At 31.2% G+C, this 22,385-nt stretch overlaps 2 protein-coding genes across 2 annotated transcripts in view; one reads left to right on the top strand and one right to left on the bottom strand.

Annotated features, from left to right (window-relative positions):
• LOC133200458 (baculoviral IAP repeat-containing protein 3-like) overlaps positions 1 to 22,385 on the bottom strand; it is a 67,735-nt gene that overhangs the window by 30,968 nt on the left and 14,382 nt on the right. The gene's annotated exons all lie outside the window — the stretch shown is intronic.
• The window catches only part of LOC133200459 (uncharacterized), an 84,980-nt gene continuing 80,169 nt past the window's right edge, over positions 17,575 to 22,385 (top strand). The window contains exons 1-7 of the mRNA XM_061336249.1: positions 17,575 to 17,664; positions 17,855 to 18,080; positions 18,200 to 18,307; positions 18,588 to 18,768; positions 18,915 to 19,006; positions 19,126 to 19,167; positions 19,286 to 19,625. Of these exons, the coding sequence (XP_061192233.1) occupies positions 17,599 to 17,664; positions 17,855 to 18,080; positions 18,200 to 18,307; positions 18,588 to 18,768; positions 18,915 to 19,006; positions 19,126 to 19,167; positions 19,286 to 19,383 (813 nt within the window). The 5' untranslated portion in view covers positions 17,575 to 17,598 and the 3' untranslated portion in view covers positions 19,384 to 19,625. Of the gene's footprint in view, positions 17,665 to 17,854; positions 18,081 to 18,199; positions 18,308 to 18,587; positions 18,769 to 18,914; positions 19,007 to 19,125; positions 19,168 to 19,285 lie in introns of the transcript that reaches the window.

Genomic DNA, 22,385 nt, shown 5'->3' with positions numbered 1-22,385 from the left:
ATGACCCTTTTGCCCGTAGAAAAATTGTCATCACCCTAAAAATTTATCCTACCTGAAGAAAAATGACCCCCGTAGAATAATGACCCCTTATGGATTAGAGTTGAAATTTTAAGGGGGCAAAAACAAGTCAGTCAATCAAGAGACCTATTGGCCAAAATGCTCACCTGAGCTTAATTGGGAATAAATTGACGATATGTTGATCTCATTACATTATACAATTATTGCTTTTTTAAAGACAATGCGATAATTCAGAATTTAAAGGAGTAAAAGATTTATCGAGCCCAAAGGCGAGGTGAACATTGTTTTTCAATATGGTGAAAAATCATCCTACTGACAGAAAAAAACAGTAATAATTGTTTTACTATATGATTCAACGAATGAATTGATACAAACTGATTAAGCAGACATGTTAAGTTTCTTGTTTACATTCTCTCAAGTCCCAGCCAAACAAAGTGGGAGAATCGGAGTTAATATAAGCATAACCAGTATTTATTTCGCATTTGAAACGTATGTAGGTGCAATGTAGGAAATGAATATCAGACATAGCATCGAAAAGGAAAAGGGAAATAGGGCATATTATAAGAGGCAAAAATGACAAGTTACCTTAGAAAAATCTTTGATGAACCCCTCAAAAAGTTTATTGATGTAAGGGGGATTTCCTTTTACTCTACTGTATCAAAAAGTTGGGGGTAGAGCATCCAGACTTGCAAGGACCATTTTCAAGCCAAATAAATAAATAAATAAAAATTTACGTTCATGAAAATGGAAGGGGGAGGACACCCCACCCCACCCCTGATTCTATGCTCCTGAATGCTATGTGCACCTTGTCCACTCAAGTAGGAGATTTTTTTTAACCATATTGTATTAAAAAGAGGGGGTGGTTACAAGACTTTCAATGAACATTTTCAAACTAGAAATTGCTAAAATTTACAATCAGAAAAAGTGGGGAGGGGGCAATCTCTCCCCCTTCTCCTATTCTTTGTGCCTGAATATTATGTTCACTTGAGTGGAATTTTGATTCAGATGAAATAACTTTTCAGAATTGTTTTCAATCTATTTTCAGTTCAGTGTAGGAAAAATAAGTCCTTATATTCACCTGAAAGGTCAATAAAATGATCTCCCTTAATGATAAATTGAAAACATATTAATCTACTTCAATATACACTGTATTGAAATGTTTCCATATTGATTTGACAAATGCATCAATGTTTTAAAATAGAGTAAAAATATTCCTCTTATATGTATGTATCCTATTCTCAGAAGACCATGTTGACAGACTTGAATTTACATTATACTGGGATTCATTTTTATTACTTTTATATATTTGAAAAGAAAAGAAAATTGAATGCACGTACATTATACGATTGTATATATATTTCAGACATGCAGATATTTCATGTCCTTTTTATGTATGTCTGCTTCACATTTCGACGTTCTAATGACTATAGACGATGAAGTCCAACAAACAACTAAATTGTCTGACAGATAGGATGGCTTCAGCCTTTTCCATCATCAACTTTCCTTATTTATGCAGTAATATTTCGCTATCATTTGCATATGATGTTAAGGTTTACCATCTCATTCGATACCAAAGAGCACAATTAATTTTTAAAATCGAGGCATTCTACTGACAGATATTAGTAAGCTGATGTTACAGGGGTTTCAATAACCTCGCTTAAAGTCAGCATTTCGAAAATTCAATGGTCGTACCAATGCCCATGTCAACAATTTTAACCCTTAATTGGGTCAATTTTTTGGCCTTTGGTTTTACTAAATTCGACAACGGAATGTTCCATTTACCTGCTTTTTTCATAGGGTTCACAGCGGGTGAGAGGGATGCTTACTCTTTCTAGGCCTCTAATCCCACCTTTACAATCTTCGGGGGTCCTTTTTATACCCTGTTAACAGAATTGTATTGTTTATGGATATTTATGGATATTTAAATCATTACTGTTCGCTATCTCCACCTTTTATTCTATTAGGAAATACATCCATAGTATGTTGTTCGCACGAGGTATTATGTCATCTGCGATACATATTCTACATCATTTCCACGATGCGGGTCAATTCCGGGTTCGTCCAGTGTTGGAAAAGGCTTTTACGTATCTGCATTATGAATAAGAAAAAAACCTCGATATTTTCAAGTGCGACATTCAGGTGTTTCTTGATAAGGTGGGAAAAAAGATATCATATTTTGCAAATTGTTGAACATTGTAATGAATGTTGCAAATTAAGAAGAGACGATGCTTTGCATCAATTTAACTTGTTTTTTTTAAGGGTACTTAACACAAACAAAAATTAGATGCCTGGAATGATATATATTTTTTGACTGATTTTGATTTGAAAAGACGTAAATAACAAATCCCTAAAATACAAAGACATCGTAGGTTTTCTTTGGTGCTTAGATACTAGACTTAGTGTTGCTTTCTACATAATTCTATACAAAATTTTGCACAACTTTTTCACCTTATGACAAAATCTTATAAAATTCTCCCATTATACCTGGTAAACATTATTCAGGTTACCCATTTAAATATAAATCTATGAGATATAATGCTGATTTCTGAAAAAAAAGTTTGTTTGTGTTATTTATCCTTAAAGCTGAACACGATTCGTAAACGTGCGAAAGTCTAGAAGGGTCAAATAAGGAATATGAAAAAAAAAAAAAAAAAAAAAAAAAAAAAAAAACCCAGTCGCAATAACGACTTTTTATCTCATAATTATGACTTTTTATCTCGTTATTAAGACTTAAGAAAGTCGTAATTACGACTTTTTATTTCGTTATTATGACTTTCTTATGTCGTAAAAAACGACTTTTTATCTCGTCATAACGACTTTCGTAAGGTACATAGATGTATTTCCACCATAAAAATTTTATTGGTTCAAAGTAGAAAAACTGCATTTATTTTCACTGAATATAGTTTAAATTCATTAATAATTTCAGAAAATTTATAGGTTGCCTTATTTTTTTCAAGATGTAAGGCATGAATAAGTAGAAGTATATGCCAGCATAAAAATTAGCACAATTTTAGTACACAATATTAAAGAAATTAAGTAAAAACTGGTCATATATACATATATTTCTGATGCTGAAAGTTCCAAAATGCTTTTGACTTTATAAATATGTTTGAATTGTGAATATGAGGGAATTTATTTTGCACCAGAAGTACAATAATAAAATGCCTGAATGAAAATATATGAGAAGGAGTGTCCTTAGCAACATTTCTGATAAATGAAATAATTAATAAAATAAAGAATTTTTTCATTTTAAAATTTCTTTTACTTAACAATATTTTTCACTGCATCTATTAAAATGCATTCTTCCAAAAAATATATTTCTATTGGTTATGAATTGAAATTAATAATGGTTTTTGCAAAAACCTATGACGCATACATTACATGACTTAATTTCTCTGATTTAAATAAGTTGCCTACATGAAGTGGTCACATAGGCGTCCGAACCGGGAGGGGGCTTAGCCCTCCTCCCCCTTTTTGCAAAGATAACATAAGAAAGGCATTGAAAATTGGGGCTTAACCCCAAACGTTTTTTTTTTTGTGGGGAGGGGGGGTTGGTTTAACACCCCCCTTCCGTTTCAAATTTGCTTCCAACGCCTATGCGTCATATATACTGAAACGCAAAAGAAACGCAACAAGCAGTAATCTACAAATATTTGAATTTTTTATCTAATGATTTTCAAAAATGAATACAGTAAGGTAAAACTCGATTTAAAAACATCAGAGATTTGATAAAAATGTTGAATGGTTATCTTTTAACTTTAGAAAGTAACGCATGACTGTTAAAACATCCCCCTACCCCGGCCATTCAATTACAGCGTGCAAGACTGCCATGCACAACAGTTGCAGCTTGATTTCTGCGATGCAATAGGTTTATCAATCTCGAGATCTGAACGAAAGAAATATTCTTTGCCATTTTGAAATGTCTGTTTTTCAGATGATGGGGTCGAATTTTCTCTAGCCAAGCGCAGTGTAGTAACCCTTGGACTTCCGGTCCAAGGACTATCATTCATGCTAATGATACGTAAGAACCTGTTGAGGAGTGATGTGGTGCATATTTGCATCTGCAACTCGCCATCACCTTTATTTTGAGATTTTCCAGCTAGAGCAATGGAAATGCGTACTTAAGGAGGTTGGATCCTGCCATCAAAAGTAATGAGAATTTTTTATCAAGTATATTTTTAGAATTTATACACATAGCTTAATTAAAATTCAAAACAAAAAATGGGGATCAATGCGCTTCTTTTGGCGCTACAGAGCATTTAGTTTGACCTTTCTGCACTCTAAATATATCTTACACATCAATCAATTTTTAAAGTTTTCCGCAAATATTTTTTATTCAAATAAATTATGAGAACAAACACAGCCTTATTTCATCTTGAATAGACACATTAAAATTTGTGACAAGGAAAAAAATTTCAAATTGCTCCGCATGTTCATTTATTTGACCTTTTTGCACTCAAAAAATTTCATTTTTCTGGCATTAAAAATTTAACAAGCAAAAAAAAAAAAAATCATTTGAAAGTAGTGACATTTTACTGAATATAAGAATAATGGTTAAAGGCATCTTATATATTCAGAAAAGAAAATAAAAAGTGGGGGTCTGTGATGTTAATTTTTAGATAAATACTAAAATAGTGCTAATTTAAAGCTTAAAATAGGGATATTTTTTTCTTGATTTACACAATATATTTCCTATATTTATTAAATATGATGATAGAATTCATGACAGTTTATTTGATATATAATATAGGACTAGTATAAAACAGTTTACTGCACGAAATAACTGTGTGCAGGCTGCATGGAAAAATAGGAATCCAAACTTCACATACTTTAAATACTTCGAAAGAGAAAAAATGATCATTTTCTTCTTAAAAAACCTTCCGCCACAAAATATAGTTCCTCACTTAATGCTTTTGGTATGGAATTTAATCATGGAGTTTTAACTGAATATAGTTTAATTGGCATTGTAGAATCCAAATTTATTGTAAGAATTAAACCTTTATGCAGAATTTTTGAAATTAAGGTTTAGATATAAATCTGCTCAAAAGCTCAGGAGCGAACCTCGTTAAGTCATTTCCAGGAAACCTTGGCATCGCTTACGGAAAAGAAAGGAGAATTATTTTTCGGAACATTGCTGCATTACTTACGATGAACAGATACAAATCCTTAAAACCCCATATTATTGCCAGATGTTTTATTAAACATGCAATTTTTGATTTCTATTAAGCGGATCAAACTTAACTTCCGGTAATGGTATGAAAATCATTCAGCCGTTAAATTACCGATATTTATAAAATTGAAGATGTCCCTACTTTTTAGATACAAAATTATATCCTATATGTGTTATTTCCCCCTAAAATAGGATGTTGCGTTTCTTTTGCTTTCCAGTATATGATACGTTTGAATAATGTCTATGATGCGTAGCAGTAATGTCTGCGATATTTAATTTAGCGGTATAATTTATATGAATTATTTAAGTGCGACATTAATAAATTCGACTTTGATAGTCCTCCAAAACACATCAAAGAGTGTCCTTCATTAGAAATTGTTGTCATAGATAATCTGCAAACTTTGAAGCAACCGTTTTGGACAATATTATAATAAAAAAAATATCGTGTTCCAACTCAACAATAAATACGAGTCCATTATATGTTTCCGTACTTCTACGCTTTCGTTACCTAAAAGGATCGAATTAGGAAAATGTTCAAAATGAAAAAAAATAAATAAAAAAAGTCTTATTACGAGATACTACGGAAGCCCATTTAGGACCTATCAAAAAATATTTTTGAATTCGATATAACGAATTGTCAAATTTGTTATACGGAATTTAATTCTTTATAACAATTTCTTTAGATTCGTTTTAACGAATTCAATCTGTTATAACAAATTTGTTGGATTCGTTATAATGAAATCGAGAATTTGTTATAACGAATTAAATTTGTTATAACGAATTCTAAAACTTGTTAAAACGAATTAATTTCGTTATAACGAATTCCTTAATTTGTTATAGCAAATTAAATTCGTTAAAACGAATTCGACAAATCGTTATATTGAATTCATATATATATTTTCTATAGAACCCGATTGTTGAATTTGATAAAACGAATTCAATTCGTTAAAACAAATTTTAGAATTTGTTTAAACGAATTTAATTTGTTATAACAAATTTTTAATTCGTTTAAACGAATTTTATTCTTTATAACAGAATTTTGAATTCGTTATAACGAATTCAGAGAATTTGCTATAACAAATTAAATTCGTTATAACAAATTCGACAATTCGTTATATCGAATTCAAAGATATTTATTGATAGGTCCTAAATAGACTTCCGTAAGATGCAAAGTGGTTAATACGACTTAAGAAAGTCGTAATTATAGGAGATAGAAAGTCGTTATTACGACTTAAGAAAGTCGTTATTACGACTTAAGAAAGTCGTAATAACGAGATAAAAAGTTGTTATCATGACTTAAGAAAGTCGTAATAATGGGATAAAAAGTCGTAATTACGAGGAAAAAAGTCGTTATTAAGACTTAGAAAGTCGTAATTGCGAGATAAAAAGTCGTTATTACGACTTTTATTATTTTTTTTCATTTTCCTTATTTGACCCTTCTAGGCTTTCGCATAAAAGGAATATTTTCGCCATATTCGATTGGTCTCTCGTACGGAAGCCCATTTAGGACCTATCAAAAAATATTTTTAAATTCGATATAACGAATTGTCAAATTTGTTATAACGAATTTAATTCGTTATAACAGTTTCTTTGAATTCGTTATAACGAATTTAATCTGTTATAACAAATTTGTTGAGTTCGTTATACGAATTGAAAAATTTGTTATAACGAATTAAATTCGTTATAACGAATTCTAAAACTTGTTATAACGAATTAAGTTCGTTAAAATGAATCTTTAATTTGTTATAACGATTTAAATTTGTTAGAACGAATTCGACAAATTGTTATATCGAATTCATATATATTTTTCTACAGGCCCTGATTGTTGAATTTGATTAAACGAATTTAATTCGGTGTAACAAATTTTAGAATTCGTTCAAACGAATTTAATTTGTTATAACTAGGGATGTCAATTTTGTCAATAATTCATATTCGAATATTCAATGAAAGTATTCGAATATATTCGAATATTCGATAAAATAAATAAAATCTGTTTTATTTTAAATATGCATCATCCTACTCTCGTAGGTATACTTATATAGGAAGTAAAATTGTATGAATACTTTTTTTAGGTGTAAAATAAGAAATTCCATTTGATATTTGTCAATGTTTGAAATAAATAATTGATTTAAATGTAGAAAAGTATAATTTTAACAAATGAAACGTGTATTCATAGTAGCCCCACCTGAGGAACAAGTCGTCTCACAAAAGGCAAGATAGCCGTAACAGTATACTGTTCAGATTTCAATATGTGTAATAAATTACAATTATCTGCCTGATAAGAGATATGATTATAATCTTTGATACAATCTAAACAAATATTTCCATAGACAATTTTTCCTAGGTAATTAACTGTTTTCCCGATAATGAATATAAATTATGCACAACCCGAGATAATCAAGTAATTTACACATTTATTCTGAAATTAAGCCCTTTACAATATTAATTACAGATTAATTCTATCGGACATTCATTCAATGATCAATTAATTTTATTTTGATAAGTATACTCTTCGCGCCTTTTAGATATTCTTAGATTTCATTTGTTGTCCTCGATTCTAGATCCGATCTTTAACTAATAAAAGCTATGAAAGTACGTTTTTTATTATACATAAAGCATTATTGTACAATTCTTTACAACACCTTACTCAAAACAAAATACATGTAATTTAGAAGATTTATAAGATAAGAAAGTAGTGAAAGAAATCAGGCGATCGAAATTGATCGCTAGTAAATTAAACAGGGATAATTCCAGCACTGTTCTAATCAAAATTTATTAATAACAGTACTTCTTTTTATGAAATCTGAAAAACACCGAATATTCGAATCTTAAATTCATATTCGAATATCAACTCATCGAATGAATATTCTAATGTTCGAATATTCGTTGCCATCCCTAGTTATAACAAATTTTTAGAATTCGTTTAAACGAATTTAATTTGCTATAACAAATTTTAGAATTTGTTTAAACGAATTTAATTCGTTATAACCAATTTTTGAATTCGTTATAATGAATTCAACAAATTTGTTATAACAGATTAAATTCGTTATAACGAATTCAAATAAACTGTTAATACGAATTAAATTTGTTATAACAAATTCAACAATTCGTTATATCGAATTCAAAAATATTTTTTAATAGGTCCTAAATGGGCTTCCGTACTCTCGCTATATCTGAAGACCCCTATATAAAGCCGCTCACTTAGTCACTGTTCAGCATAATTAATCGTCACCGGTGTAGACGGATGTATGCTTATACAGCACTCGGTGGCGACCAAAAAAAATAGCTGAGTACTTCTTATGCAGGAGAGTATTAGATTCCAAAGAAACTTATAACAGTTGCACAGGTCCGTACAGGATAATTGTAATCGACAGCCACACAAAAGAAACCGAGCCAAGCAACTCAAACCCCACCTACTCACTACCATAAAGAATCATCAACACAACAAAACTAACATACACAACACAAATTCACGTAACTGCAATAAAATGTAAAGAAAGGTAAATTAAATGCAAGATAACCAGCACGAACACAGGTCACCATTCCACGCCGATACCCGTGACAATAAAGCAGTCAGGTGTAACAAATGCGAAGAGTATACCCCGGTGCTGATATCGTAGATAGTAACATCAAATATATTGAACGCCAAATTAACTTATATTCAAATATTTGAACCTATCTTCTAATAATTGTACCTATCTTCAAATAATTGAACCTATCTCCAAATGATTTGAAGATAGGTACAATTGATTTGAAGATAGGTATAATTAATTGAAGATAGGTTCAAATATTTGAATATATGTTAATTTGGCGTTCCATACAAATAGGCGTATGCCTATAAACGAGTCGTGTTCAGCTTTAATTCGTTCAAACAAATATCAAAGTGTAATTTGTTCGAACAAATATCTAAATTGTCCGTACAGATATCTAATTTGTCCGAACAAATATTTATAATTCGTTCGTCCCAACGAACATCTTATTTGACCGCACAAATATCTAAATCGGAAAATATCTCCTTCGTTCAAAGGAACTTCTATTTCATCCGAACAGAAGAGATTACAAACATATTACACATTTAAATATCTAAAACTAGTCAACAAAATAGGAATGAATTATACTAGGCCCAAACACATATACAAGAATTACAGGTGTTGGAAGCTAAAACATTGCTTAAAAACTGACATTAATTTTACAGTATTAATTAATCCAGTATGAAGGCATCGATCATTACTTTTCATGAGATAAGAAAAACGAAATATAAATTATCTTTAGCTTTCTAGGTTTCTAGATGTCATAACAATATTTCATTTGAGGTTCACGTCAAATCAAAGCTGACGCAAAATAATTCCTGAATCTTCTCTTCTGATTCGGGCATTTTAACACGAGACTGGAGCTGAATTTTTTTATGAGATGAAAAACAATATGTAAACTTCATGTATTGACTAGATTCATTATAATTTAGGGCGTGCTGATTTTTCTATATACTGTATTTGAGTGGGGAGTGACTAGGTCCTGGACTTGATTTTCAGGCACCTGCTCAACTTCGACCGAAACAAACTTGCGTGCCTTGCTGGATGGCTATGTATTTTTTGGTACTAAAATCTTTATAAAGAATTGTTTTACAAGATCTGAAAAGGAAACTTCCCAAAAGTTTGTTTTTAATTAATACCACATACTCAAAGTTGCGCATTTTTGGTAAGAATACATAGCAAACTTTAATACCGTTGTGCAACCTGCAATAGATACAGAGTTATCTTTCTTAGCATGTTTGAGATAATTGAGGAAAAAAAATCAAAAAGGAAATAAATAAATAAATACTCATTAGATACATATATTTCAGCATATTTAAACACTTCCTACTTTGCTGAAGACCAATTTTCTTTCAAACTTTCATCAAAATGGGATGTTTAAAGTTATATTTTGCAGAAAAAAATGCATATTTGACATGCTCAAGTCTCTGTTTTAGCGCTCTATTTTATACCCTCTGATAATGACAAACATATATTGATAACATTTAACTTTGTTAGATAGCAGAAGACAACAATACAAAAATTAACAAAGAATAAAAAAAATCATATAGAGACTTAAGCAAGTATAAATGCATATGCAAAATTACCTTTGCATGGTGCCTGAATTGCCGCTGAAAGGTAACTGGCACATTTCAGTAACTATCAGTTATCTTCCCGTTTCTTTTCCGTTGTATTTCAGTCGCCTTTCATCGTAATTCAATGACCTTTTAATAGGCTTTCATTGGAATATCGGTAATTATTTCTAAATACTTTGATAGAATTATTCATATTTTAAAACGTGCTTCTGTTATTGTGATAAGAATATTCAGATATGGTAAAATGGTTATGGCTAGATAGTGTAATGTGTTTTAATTGTTTTCTAAAATATTGAAATATGATAATAGACTAAAGAATCATGTCTTAATATAATTTTAGTAATAATCAAGATTACAATTTAACTGTGGACTCAATATATTCAAAATGATTTTCGAATTTCTAAATTGTTGCATAAAACTAGATTTAGAAAAAGAAAATTATTCAAATAATAAAAATAGTGATCCAATATTCTTATTAGAATTACAATGTAATTAACTGAAAGATCACGGAAAAGTCACGGGAAAGGACCTTTTCAGTGGGAATTCAGTTACCATTTCGTCGACTGAATGGTGTAATTTCACCCTGCGTTAGCGTAGATTTATATTTCACAATTTTATTTTATCTTAGGCAGAGATTAATTCATTTTAATGATCCAAAGGCAATGTTATTCTCCTAACTAAACTCCTCACTAAAATATTTACAGCAGTAAAGGAAAAGATTACGGGAGTGCTGTACAACAATACGTTCTAGATGTAGTTTATATCAGATATTGATACTTAAAAACTCCAGGGAACCTTTGGAAAATTAAAATCCACAAAATTTGCCAAAAGCAATAAAATCAGAAGAGACTTTTCAAAACTTTTTATGCAACTAACCATAACCCGCGGTATGTTAAAATTCAAGCTCTTTCACATCACAGAGAACTGCTTTTTCAAAAAATGGAGCTCGTACATTTACTTCCCTTGTCATTGTTCATTTAAAAAAAAAATTGTTTGTTCTTGTAATTGTACACACAAGTACTCTGATATTGATATTAAAAAATATATTCGAGTTTCTGATTGACAAATTGAATATTTTTGTAGTTTTTGGAGAACAGGTAATCTAAAAATCTGTTTGATCTCCCATGGGTACAAGTTGTGCTTCGTTATCAGCAGACATATTTTTGCTTTCATATGAAGCAGAATTTATTTTTAAAAACTCTACATGAGAAGAAGATAGCACTTGCCGTGGCCTTCAACTCCACATTTAGATATACCAAGGACATATTACCTATTACAAATGATCACTTCCTTTCATATGTTGACTTTATATATCCCAGTGAACTTTTATTTCTATAGTAAAAGATACCAGAAATCTCTTACATGTTTTATATTTGGATATTTTACTAGAAAAAGACATTAATAGTACACTGTAACCTGCCAACAAAACTTTTTTTTTTTTTTTTTATAAAAGTGATACCTTCTACTTTTCTATTGTTAACACCCCTTATTCCCTAATCACCTGCATATGGAGTTTATGTCTCTCGGTGGATTCGATACGCAAGAGCATAGTCTACGTACAAACAAAGCCTAAAACGATGCAAGCTATAATAATTGGTAAAACAAATTTATGAAACAACAATCTTGTTTCGAATTCAGTTCATCATTTTGCATGTTTAATCTCCTATAGCACCTGATCCCACCTCTATATTTTGAGAGGTCCGTGATTGCTTTGTTCCCAATTTGTATTGTTTATACATGGACTCTGAGCTTGATTTATTTTTGCTACTTTTATATTTTTATTTCACAAGTTTGTAATTAAACAACTGTTCAAGGGATTTAAATTTGCTTAAAAAGAAAATAAGAGATTTTTTCAAAATAAGCGATTTCAAATAAGTAGGCTATATTTTCATGGGGTTAAAATTTCTTGGTTTTTGGAATAAAGAAATACTGAATCGAGGGAATTGATTTTATGCCTGGTTACACACAGGACATTAATCTTTGAAGTTTTAAAATTCTATAGAGCTCGAGTGCATGAATTTCTGACAACAAAAACTTAACCCTAAAGGTTTTGATTTAACAGAAATTCATCATTTTGAGTAACTTTGATATAACATGCATCAGATTTAAAAATTAAATAATGATCTTCATAAAATTTGTATGATGCTGCTCCTCATGATGTCATTATAACAACAAAATGTGTTTGTGAAACACTGATGTCCCCGTATGGAAGCGTATGACAGAGGTGAAAATTTATCAAATGCACGTCAAGATCAAGAGATAAATAATGTTGGTATCCAAACACTGTCTTTATTCATGAAAAATAATTTTTGAAATAGTGTAATGTAAATGGTGTTACTTAGTTTGAATTTGGCGCCATTAGTTGAAAAGTAACGTTGACTTCCGCTCTGAGGGTATATGAACGTCACACCGCTAGCGTTAGCACATTCAGTGTTAGTTTGGCTCCAGAAGCAGAAGGTTGTGTACAGAGGTTTATAGGTAAGCCGACAGTTTCCCATAAGAGAACGTGGATCAAGTATCCTTACTCTCGCGGGGACAGCTCGACTAGTCCTCGGTGGACATAGTGTATTTTAATTAGTCTTTATAAATAAAGGTGCTGAGTAGCTGAGTACTCATTTGTTGAGCACTCATTTCATAACGTCTTGGAATACAGGTTTTACTCATCTGTTGAGTAACATTTAAGTTATATAATTTTGTATATAGGTTTGTAGATCTTAGTTAACATTTTAGATAGTGATTTTATTAATGATTGGTTAGTTAAGTAATTAAGGGTAATCATTTTTATTTTACACGAGAGGAACTCGTTTAGCCTTATTTGTATATTTTCCAGGCGATTATTTTTGTATATACGTTCGCCGTATTTGTATATTTTGGCAGGCGATATATTTTATTAGTACTATTTTGAGTCTCGATCTCAGTTTAGTAACTGAGGGATCCAGTATCAGAAGAGAACACGTTACAATAGGAAAGTGCAAGCACCAATTGTTCAAAGGTTTTATTGAAGGTTGAATTTTATCCTAAGTAAGTCAAACGTCGAGGTCAAGGTCAGTGGTCAAAGTTAATGCTGCCCAAGGTAAGGTCTTGACACAAGAAATACTCCCGTAAAAATTAAAAAGCGTTGCATCAACCTTTCAAAAGTTATGGCCAAAATAAAGGTTTTTCAATAGTAGGTCAAATTCCAAGGTCAAGGACAAAAGATCAAAACAGTTGGTATTCTAGAAAAGGTCTTGTCACGAGAAATTTACATGTGAAATATGAAATCCCTTGCACCAACCGTTTAAAAGTCATGACCAAGACTAATGTATTTCAAAAGTAGGTCAAACTTCATTGTCTAGGTTAATGGGTCAAAATTATTGTTACCCTCGGAAAAGATCTTGCAAAAAGAAATACATATGTGAAATATTACAGCTCTTACATTTAATGGTTAAAAGTTATAGCCAAGGTTAAAGTTTAGTAAAATTTTGCAAAAGTGGATCAAACTCCTAAGTCAAAAAAAGAAAAAGAAATATATTTGTACCCAAAGAAAGGCCTTGCCACAATGCATATGCTAAATATAAAAGCCATAGCTTTGAAAAAATTATCAGCTATAGGCATGGTTAACAAACTTTCAGACAAACTGACGGACATACGGTAGGGCAGACAGGGCAAAAGATATATACCCCTGAGTCTTTGATTACGGGGGCAAAAAAATAGCGCAGTAAATAAATTTAAAGTAATATGGAATTTCTACGAGTATAAAATTACTTAAAGCAGTAGAAATTTAAACTTAATAATTAACTTTTTGATACTTGTTTTATATGGCCTAATAGTCTAATACAACATGTTCGCAAGCTACTCTGCTCTCATATGAAATTTCATCTACATGTATCTGCATCTTCCTCTTACATATTGCTGATCCTACCCATAATACAACCTTTTAATATACTGGGGGTAGAATGTTGAGCTGTTAGAACGCTACTGATTTATACATGTGACAGGATTTAAATTGAGGTTCACGTCAGAGCATGACTGACACAAAATAATTCGTGAATAAATTTCCCTCCTGATTCATGCAGTTTTGCAATAGACTTTGGATGATATATTTTTTTTTATTAAATGGAATAAAATACCTAAACTTCCTGCATTTTCCAGATCCATTTATATTTAGGACTTGATGTATTTTTGATACCGCATTTGACGATAAGTAGTTAGGCCCTTTACTTGATTTTCAACATCCTGTTCGACTTTGACCGAAAACTAAACACAACTTACATTACCATCGATACTGTCATGTGCTTGTGCAAATCAAATGTGGATACTTGAAAACTCCCCAAAAAATTTTTAAAAAATAAAATCATCAATTTTACTAAAATCAATAACATATTAAAGCGTACGACTTTTCAATACTTTATATAACTATTCCCACGATAAATTAAAGGCCGGGCTATTTTACATCATAAACAGCTGCTTTTTTAATAAAAATGGAACTTATAAATTTACTAATCTTGTCGTGGTCATTTGAAAAAAAAAACATTTTCATTGAATACATAAGCACTCCAAGCTGATATCAAAAAGCTTATTGAGTTTCTGATTGATAATATCTTTGAAGTTTTCTGAGATCAAGTCTTCAAACAATCTTGTGGAATTCCCATTGTAACCAATTGCGCCTCTTAATATGCAGACCTATTTTTAGATTCATAGCAAACAATTTTTTTTCTTCAAAAATTGCTAAGAAGAAGAAGAAAACATCTGATATGGGCTTCAACTCGACATTTAGATTAATATATTTTCAAATGATTACATGTATAGTTACTTCCATTCATACATTAATAAATATATATTCCAGTAAATTTGGAATAAAAAATACCACGGTATATGAAACATCTATTTCATATTTGGATATTTTACTAGAAAAAGACGTTAATGGTGACCTAACAACAAAACTCTTTGATCTTTTTGTTGCCCGCGGGGTGCAATGGTTAGAGCATCTGCTCTAGAGTCGCGAAGTAAGAAGCTGTTCCTTACGTCGCAGGTTCAAATCCACTGCGGAACGTGGAGACCGGTCTTTCGGATGATAAACCGAGGTCCCCTGTTGCAGTAGGTGTTGGCACGAAAAAGATCCCTCACTGCTCAATAGCCATGAGTGCCGTGTAGCAACCACTAATGATAAAACTCCGCTTTATGATAGAAATATCAATAATAAGAACGAGGCAAGCTATTGATAACCAAGTTGATGAAACTAGGATATCAAAAGTTATGTTTGAATCCACTCTTCAGAAGTTTTTTGGTCGATACAGTGAAGTTGTCAGCAAATACAATCTGTCATTGGGTCGAATGCTGACCGACGTTTTATTTTTACTAATTGTTAGGTCACTATTTAAACATTGAATTGTCTACGAATTTTATGACAAGGAGCACCAGGCGAGTGTGACCGGTCGACAGGAGTCGTCTTCCATGACAGGAGAAATAAAACTGAAGTACAATCTATCCCAGGTGGATATCTATGGTAGTGATATTATACATGTATTTTATTTAGTAAAGAAAATCAAGAGATATATATCAGCAAAAGAAAAATAAAACAAACGAAGAATTATCTAAAAAAACATAAATGAAGATATCTGTTATGAAACTCCCGCTCAACTCTTGTATACTACGTTATAATTATAACCACGTAACACAAAACTAAATTATCGACGTTCATGTGGTACACCGGCATTCTGGTAAGTGCTAAGAGCAGTCTTTTAAACTTTAAGACAATTTTGGACCGTAGACAAGGTTAAATGACTAATTTTTATCAAGACTAAGGTTAAGGTAAAATATGTGGATTGATAGAAAGATATTTATACTGATTAAAACAATATTCAAAACCAATACATTCCTTTGCTCAAAGACAAGGTCAAACAAATTGGAATTAAACAAAATTCTTGTCTTTCAGCCAAATTGTAAATATCAAGCAGATTTGAATTAAGCACTTATGTCAGGGTATATTACTTTTTAAAAAAATAAAATTCATCTTCTGGAACAAAGATACGCACGGAATGTTTAAACACATATAATAAAAGATGATAATTTTTCAAAACATTATATAAACATATATTTTAAATATAAATTTTTAGGAAATACATGCAGATCTGAACAATTTTGAAGAATAGAGTAGTGTTACGTAGCAGACATTATATAAACAGTCTCACTAATGAGCTAAATATAGCTTTCCAGTGACATACTTTAGGCAAATAGAGCTGAGTCGAACTTTTATAACCCATGATGGGCGTGAGCTTATCAGGTTACATATACAATATTTCTCAAGCCAAAAGCCAGACATTACGTATCCTATCTAGTTTCAAATGACGCCGATTTGAATATTTTTAAAAACATTTATATGTTATACATGATCTGTAAAAGTCATATGACTCAACATAGTCTTAAAAAAAATAAAACAAAAAGATTTCTAGCTTTTGTTTTTACTGTAAAAGTAAAATATTTATAATTTGTTTAAAGTGCAGGAGGGGCTATATCTATATAGTGTATTTTGAAAATTTCTAAACAGTGCCTGAAACAAAGTAAATTTACCTTGATTCTATTTTTCGACATAACCCTCCATTTTTTTTAAAATTCTTTTTTTTTGCAATAATGCAGAGCGGATTTTTCCGGCACGTAAAAAAAATCAGCATCAAAAATACCACCCGTGTTCTACTCTCCTTGCAATAAAAGTGAGAAAAAAAGAATGAGTTAAATAATAAGAAAACATGAAAAAAGGAAGTCAACTTGCAATTGCACATAGCATCTTTAAAAATAAAATAAACAACTTCTCTATATTATTTGAGATAAATACTTTGTTGAAACAAAGCAGGTGTTTGTCAAGTTAAGCATGCATCTTAAGACAATTCACTCTGTGAGAAGACATGAATACACGCTGAGGTAGTGAAGTGCGTTTTACGGCATTTAAAGGTAGAGTCCCATCCTCATGTCTTTTATACAGGTAGCTAGACAGAATTTAATTTTAAATGGTGAGATAATGGGAATACCCGACAAGACACAGGTTATGAATCACACATTTTGCCTGCTAACTGATATTCATGCATATGGTTTATATACCATTCGCTGCAAGAAAAATCAGTCAGTCAAAAGAAATCAACCTAACCACAAAACCAGTTTTTGTTCGGATACATTTAGTGATTTCCTAGGAAGGTTGCATCTGATCACATAACGCTTATTCATCAAAAATTCATGAAAATTTGTTCTGTTTTTTTTTTATATAAATTAAAAAAAAAATGTTGCAATAATTATTCCTTCTTTTTTTACAGGTAATTTTCTTTGAAATAAAACAATGGAATTACAGCGCAAATTATTCCCTACCATTTGGATTGCATTTGTACTGCACTCTGCATCAACGGTAAGATTACAAGCATTGAAATGATATGTATATAAATATCGCCTCTCGTGGAAAAAAATATGTATGAGTATACTTGTTTTGTACAGTGGTCTAGCAAAGTAATCGTCTTGGTTTGCAGTTAGTAATATAACAGTGAAATGATATAAGCTCGCAGGATTCGTTTAATACCATTTCATCTGCTATATTTTAGACACATGCAGAATTACCTAATGCATCTAAAGCATGTAAAGAATCAAAAGACACTGCAGAACGTGTAGAAACATGTCCAAGATCAGAACAGGAATGGGAAGAAGCAGCATCCAGGAAAGGTTGCCAAAACATCAGCCACTCTTGTTCCTCATTTGAATACCACTGTGTAATAAATGCATGGAAAAATGAAACAATAGAAGTGTGTGCACCAATTCAAAATATCGTTGGTAAGAGAATCATCATGATGTCGGTTAATTTTTGTCAATTTACATTTCATAAAGAATGCATCTCATTTCTTTTTTTAAAAAAACTCAATTATCTCTATTGTAACATATCTCTTTTTCAGGAAATGTATGTGCAGAGTACAATTTTGGTGGATCCCGAATACAGCGCAACGCATACGCAAAATGCCAAAACTGTCCAGCATTTTATTTCTCTAACAAAAGCTATAAATGTACGTAGCACTTTGCATTATCATAACATTTGTGATGGAAATCCAAATTTTTACACTTTATTGAATGTTTTATTAAAAGATGAATCAAACATTTCACTTCTAATTCTTACACTAAATATGTTTCTTGTATTTGTTTTTAAATCGCAAAATTCCATATATATCGGCACATTATATCAAGAAAGGATGCTTTGAGCGTTACGTAAAATACTTACTATTACTATTAAAATACTTACTATTACTACTTGAAATACTTACTACTTACTATCTCTTCTTTGTGTAGATCCTGAGTGCTACGATTTAGTTTACAACGCACGTAAAAGAAGCAGACCAATAGTTTTAACAAGTCCGTCTACTCTGAAGACCACCGCTATATTAGACAACAAAGGATTCATTACACCCTCCAGACAAGAAAGGTTGTCAACCGACCCGGATTCAGAATCAGATCTTAATACCAAAATAATGTAATTATCTTTTATCTTCTATTCAGAAATTACATTTGTCATATAAAAAATCTGCCGTTCTCAAACTATTAATGAAGCATACATCAAGCTTTTTTTTTTAAATTAATTATCAAGCGAATGAAAATGTCTATGTTTTAACTTTGTAGCATCCCAATCTGCATTGGAATTGCCAGCCTAATAGCTTTTATTCTCATATGTGTCGTATGTCGTTCAACCAAAAAATATTCCTTTATAAATGGTATATGCGTGTTTGATTTAAAAAAAAAAAATACAATCATTTTGGAAAACTGGAATTCATGTATGAAAATTTTAAAAAATGCATTTCTTTTAAATAAGCTTAATTTTTGGTATTTACAGATATCATTTCACGGATATGCATGTTTCGGACAAGACAAAAACGTAAGATTTTTAATGATTACTCTTTATATAACATTAGCATTAGCATCCTAAAGATTTCTTTTATTGACTCTTTGAAAAATATACATGCAATTACTTGAAACTGTATTTCCTCTTTCAGAAACCAACCTTAATGAAAATATCAATTCTGACATCGAAAACACACCTTTAAAGGAGGGAACAACAGATCACTGTTCGGTAAAGATGGAACCATTATGAGAAGAACATTGGCAAAAAAGATGACAAAGATAATATCGATGTTATCTTTAGAAAAGCAACAACTTGGTGACACAATAAGTCATTCATATGTTGTGTGCCTTCATCTGTTACAGACTGAAAAATGGCAGCTTATGTTTTTTGTTGTGTTGTATTTATTATCGACATCTACATACTGTTTTATACTCTTCTTTTTTTACACTATTTTGTGAATTGTGCCAAACTCTCATCATTAAAGATACATATGAACCTTTCATTTTTGAATTTAAATTTTCTTTTCATGTTTATTGTTGCTATGGACCTACTAAACTTCTCAAATAGGAACCTTTCATAAAATAACCAAATATTTCTTATAACCTTTTAAGATTTTCATTCAGCAACCTCCAAAGCTATAAGGACATCCTTTGACCATTGTTAGATTTTAAAAACGTATAGATTATATTTTTAGTATTTTTATGCAAATGAAAATGAATTGATAATAAATTATGAGGACTTTTCAAAAATACTGGCAAATTTTGTGGCCATACAGAGAAGAAGAAGACAAAAATATCTTATCTATAATGTCAAATCAAAATATCCGGCACTGTCATCAGTTACGTACGTTTAGTCTTGAAATTGAACGTCGACACGTGCATATCGTAACGCTATATATATATACATGTAATGCTCCTTCAGTGCACTATTTATAATAATGTATCATCATTTGGGAAAAAAATGATTCAGTCTTATCTACTAGTAAATCTTAACATGATGCTTTGTCTACACTGCTGATTTAGATGAAAATGATATTTCCGCTCCCAAGTCTTCACTTAAATAGACAAAGAATAGCTTACACGAAACGGTATTTCTTTTGCAGTGTGAGCAAACAATTGTTTTTGTAACCCTAGCACCTGGTATCAAATGTACACAAAACGTTCACTAAGTTGACATATTCTTATGCAAATATTTCATAGTCGAATGTTATTTTATTATGTCTCCAAGAAAAATTACAGTCAACTATTCTTTATGTTATTCGATCTGTATATTATAAATGAGACGCCTTTCATCACTTTATGGAAATTTTAGAGAGAAGGTATTAATAATGGAATTGTATCTACATGGATATTGATGATTACATTTGTTTTCAACATTATTTATTTATATTCATGTACATATATAAATCATTACTCACTAATCTTTTCACTAAGGAATTCTATTTTGCATTGGAGGTTAAATTTTTCCGAAATAATACGTAATGTGAAATCACTAATTTTCGTGGAGGGCTAATTTTTGTTGTTTTCATAATATACAGCGATCAAAGCATTCAAATATTCCCTAGAAATTTGAGATTGTCTTTATGCTGCTTTATAATATTCCTACTTTTCATGCAAAATATAATCCTTAACAAATAATTTTTCTTCGAACTACAGAAATTTGACTCCATGAAAATAAATGTTTTTACAATAAAAGAAAAAAAAAATCAAATTTCTTAATGGAAATACAAGGAAAAAATCCAATTTCTTCATGAACTTCTAAAAAAATAAAGTCAAAAAAGTAACATCAAACAAATATTTAAGTTCAGTCATTGATTACCGCATACCGCTATAATAAGTGTTACAAGATGACTAGCTTTTCTATAGATTTTAGTAGATTGTATGCTGTTTTGCTCGAGAATTTTTCATTTATATAGAGACGTCACCATATACCGGTGATGGCCTTCAAATTTAGACCTTTACTCGGCACTCAGGGCCATTGAGCAGTGAGGGTTCTTTATCGTGTCAACGCCTACCGTGACACGGGGCCTTGGCTTTTAAGGTCTCATCCAAGGAACTTTCACTTCAAAGTGCCGAGTGCTTGGCGAAGGAACAGTTCCTACCTATTTTTTTTTTTTTTTTTTTTACCAAATTAGGTCCTTAGCGACCGTGATTCGAATACACGACATTCCGATCACGGAGCGAGCGCTCTACCGACTAATCTACTGTGACGGCCTTTTTAATAGACAAAAATGTAAAGGACATGAGAACAGACATGTAAAAGATGTTTCTATAAAATAAAGCTTATTCAAAAAAAAAATATATATATTCTAAAGGAAAGAAATAAATACACCTATCAATGAATAAAATTAAATGAGACTTTCCCAGTGCCTGGACTTACTATGATCAAATGGGAGAGGGGATATCATTCTGTGAGCTCATTGCAAACAGTACCTAGAGTATATTACTTAACTTTTTGTCATTTACCAAGCTTCAAGCGTCGCCCGCGTTACGCAGTGGTTAGAGCGTCTGCAATAGAGGTGCGGTGTAAGAAGTTGCGGGTTCGAATCCACTGCGGGACGTGGAGACCCGTCCTTCGGATGAGACCATATAAACCGAGGTCCCATGTCGCAGTAAGTGCTGGTACGTAAAAGATCCCTCGCTGCTCAATGGCCCTGAGTACCGAGTATAGGTCAAAATTTGCAGCCCTCCACCGACAAGTGGTGGCTCTCCATATGAGTGAAAAATTCTCGAGAGGAACGTTAAACAACAAACAGACAAAATCGAACTTCAATCTTGATGTACAATCATATTGAGTTATCTTTCTTTCAACGCAAAAAGTAATATATATTTTTGATACACTTGGGAAAAAGTCAAATATAGAACAAAAGACAGAATAATGATTTATCTGATGCATTGGCAGATATGAATTATTAATGCTTACCTATATATAAGATATATGTTCTTCCAAAAGTCAATGAAAGCAATAGGTGTTTCACTATATATTTTGCTGAAACATGAACTTGCATGACCCTGTAAATTATTACTACGAATACTATTTTCTTCTGTCTATATTACTTTAGAATAGATATGAATTTTATATTCTTATACCTATTATGCTTTCTTTGTAATGTTAAAGAAAGCCTGGATAAATAAATGATGAATTTTATGAGCTCTATATGTTCGACTATAAGTATCGTGGAACAAGAAGAATTTCAATTATAATATTTCCCTGAGAGAATAAATGTTGACTGAAAATACGTTACTGATAGC

Source organism: Saccostrea echinata, unplaced genomic scaffold (assembly GCF_033153115.1).
Source record: "Saccostrea echinata isolate AGI-Se365-2 ecotype Australia unplaced genomic scaffold, CSIRO_AGI_Sech_v1 ptg000040l, whole genome shotgun sequence".
NCBI lineage: Eukaryota > Metazoa > Mollusca > Bivalvia > Ostreida > Ostreidae > Saccostrea > Saccostrea echinata.
This window is presented reverse-complemented; position numbering and strand designations above follow the sequence as displayed.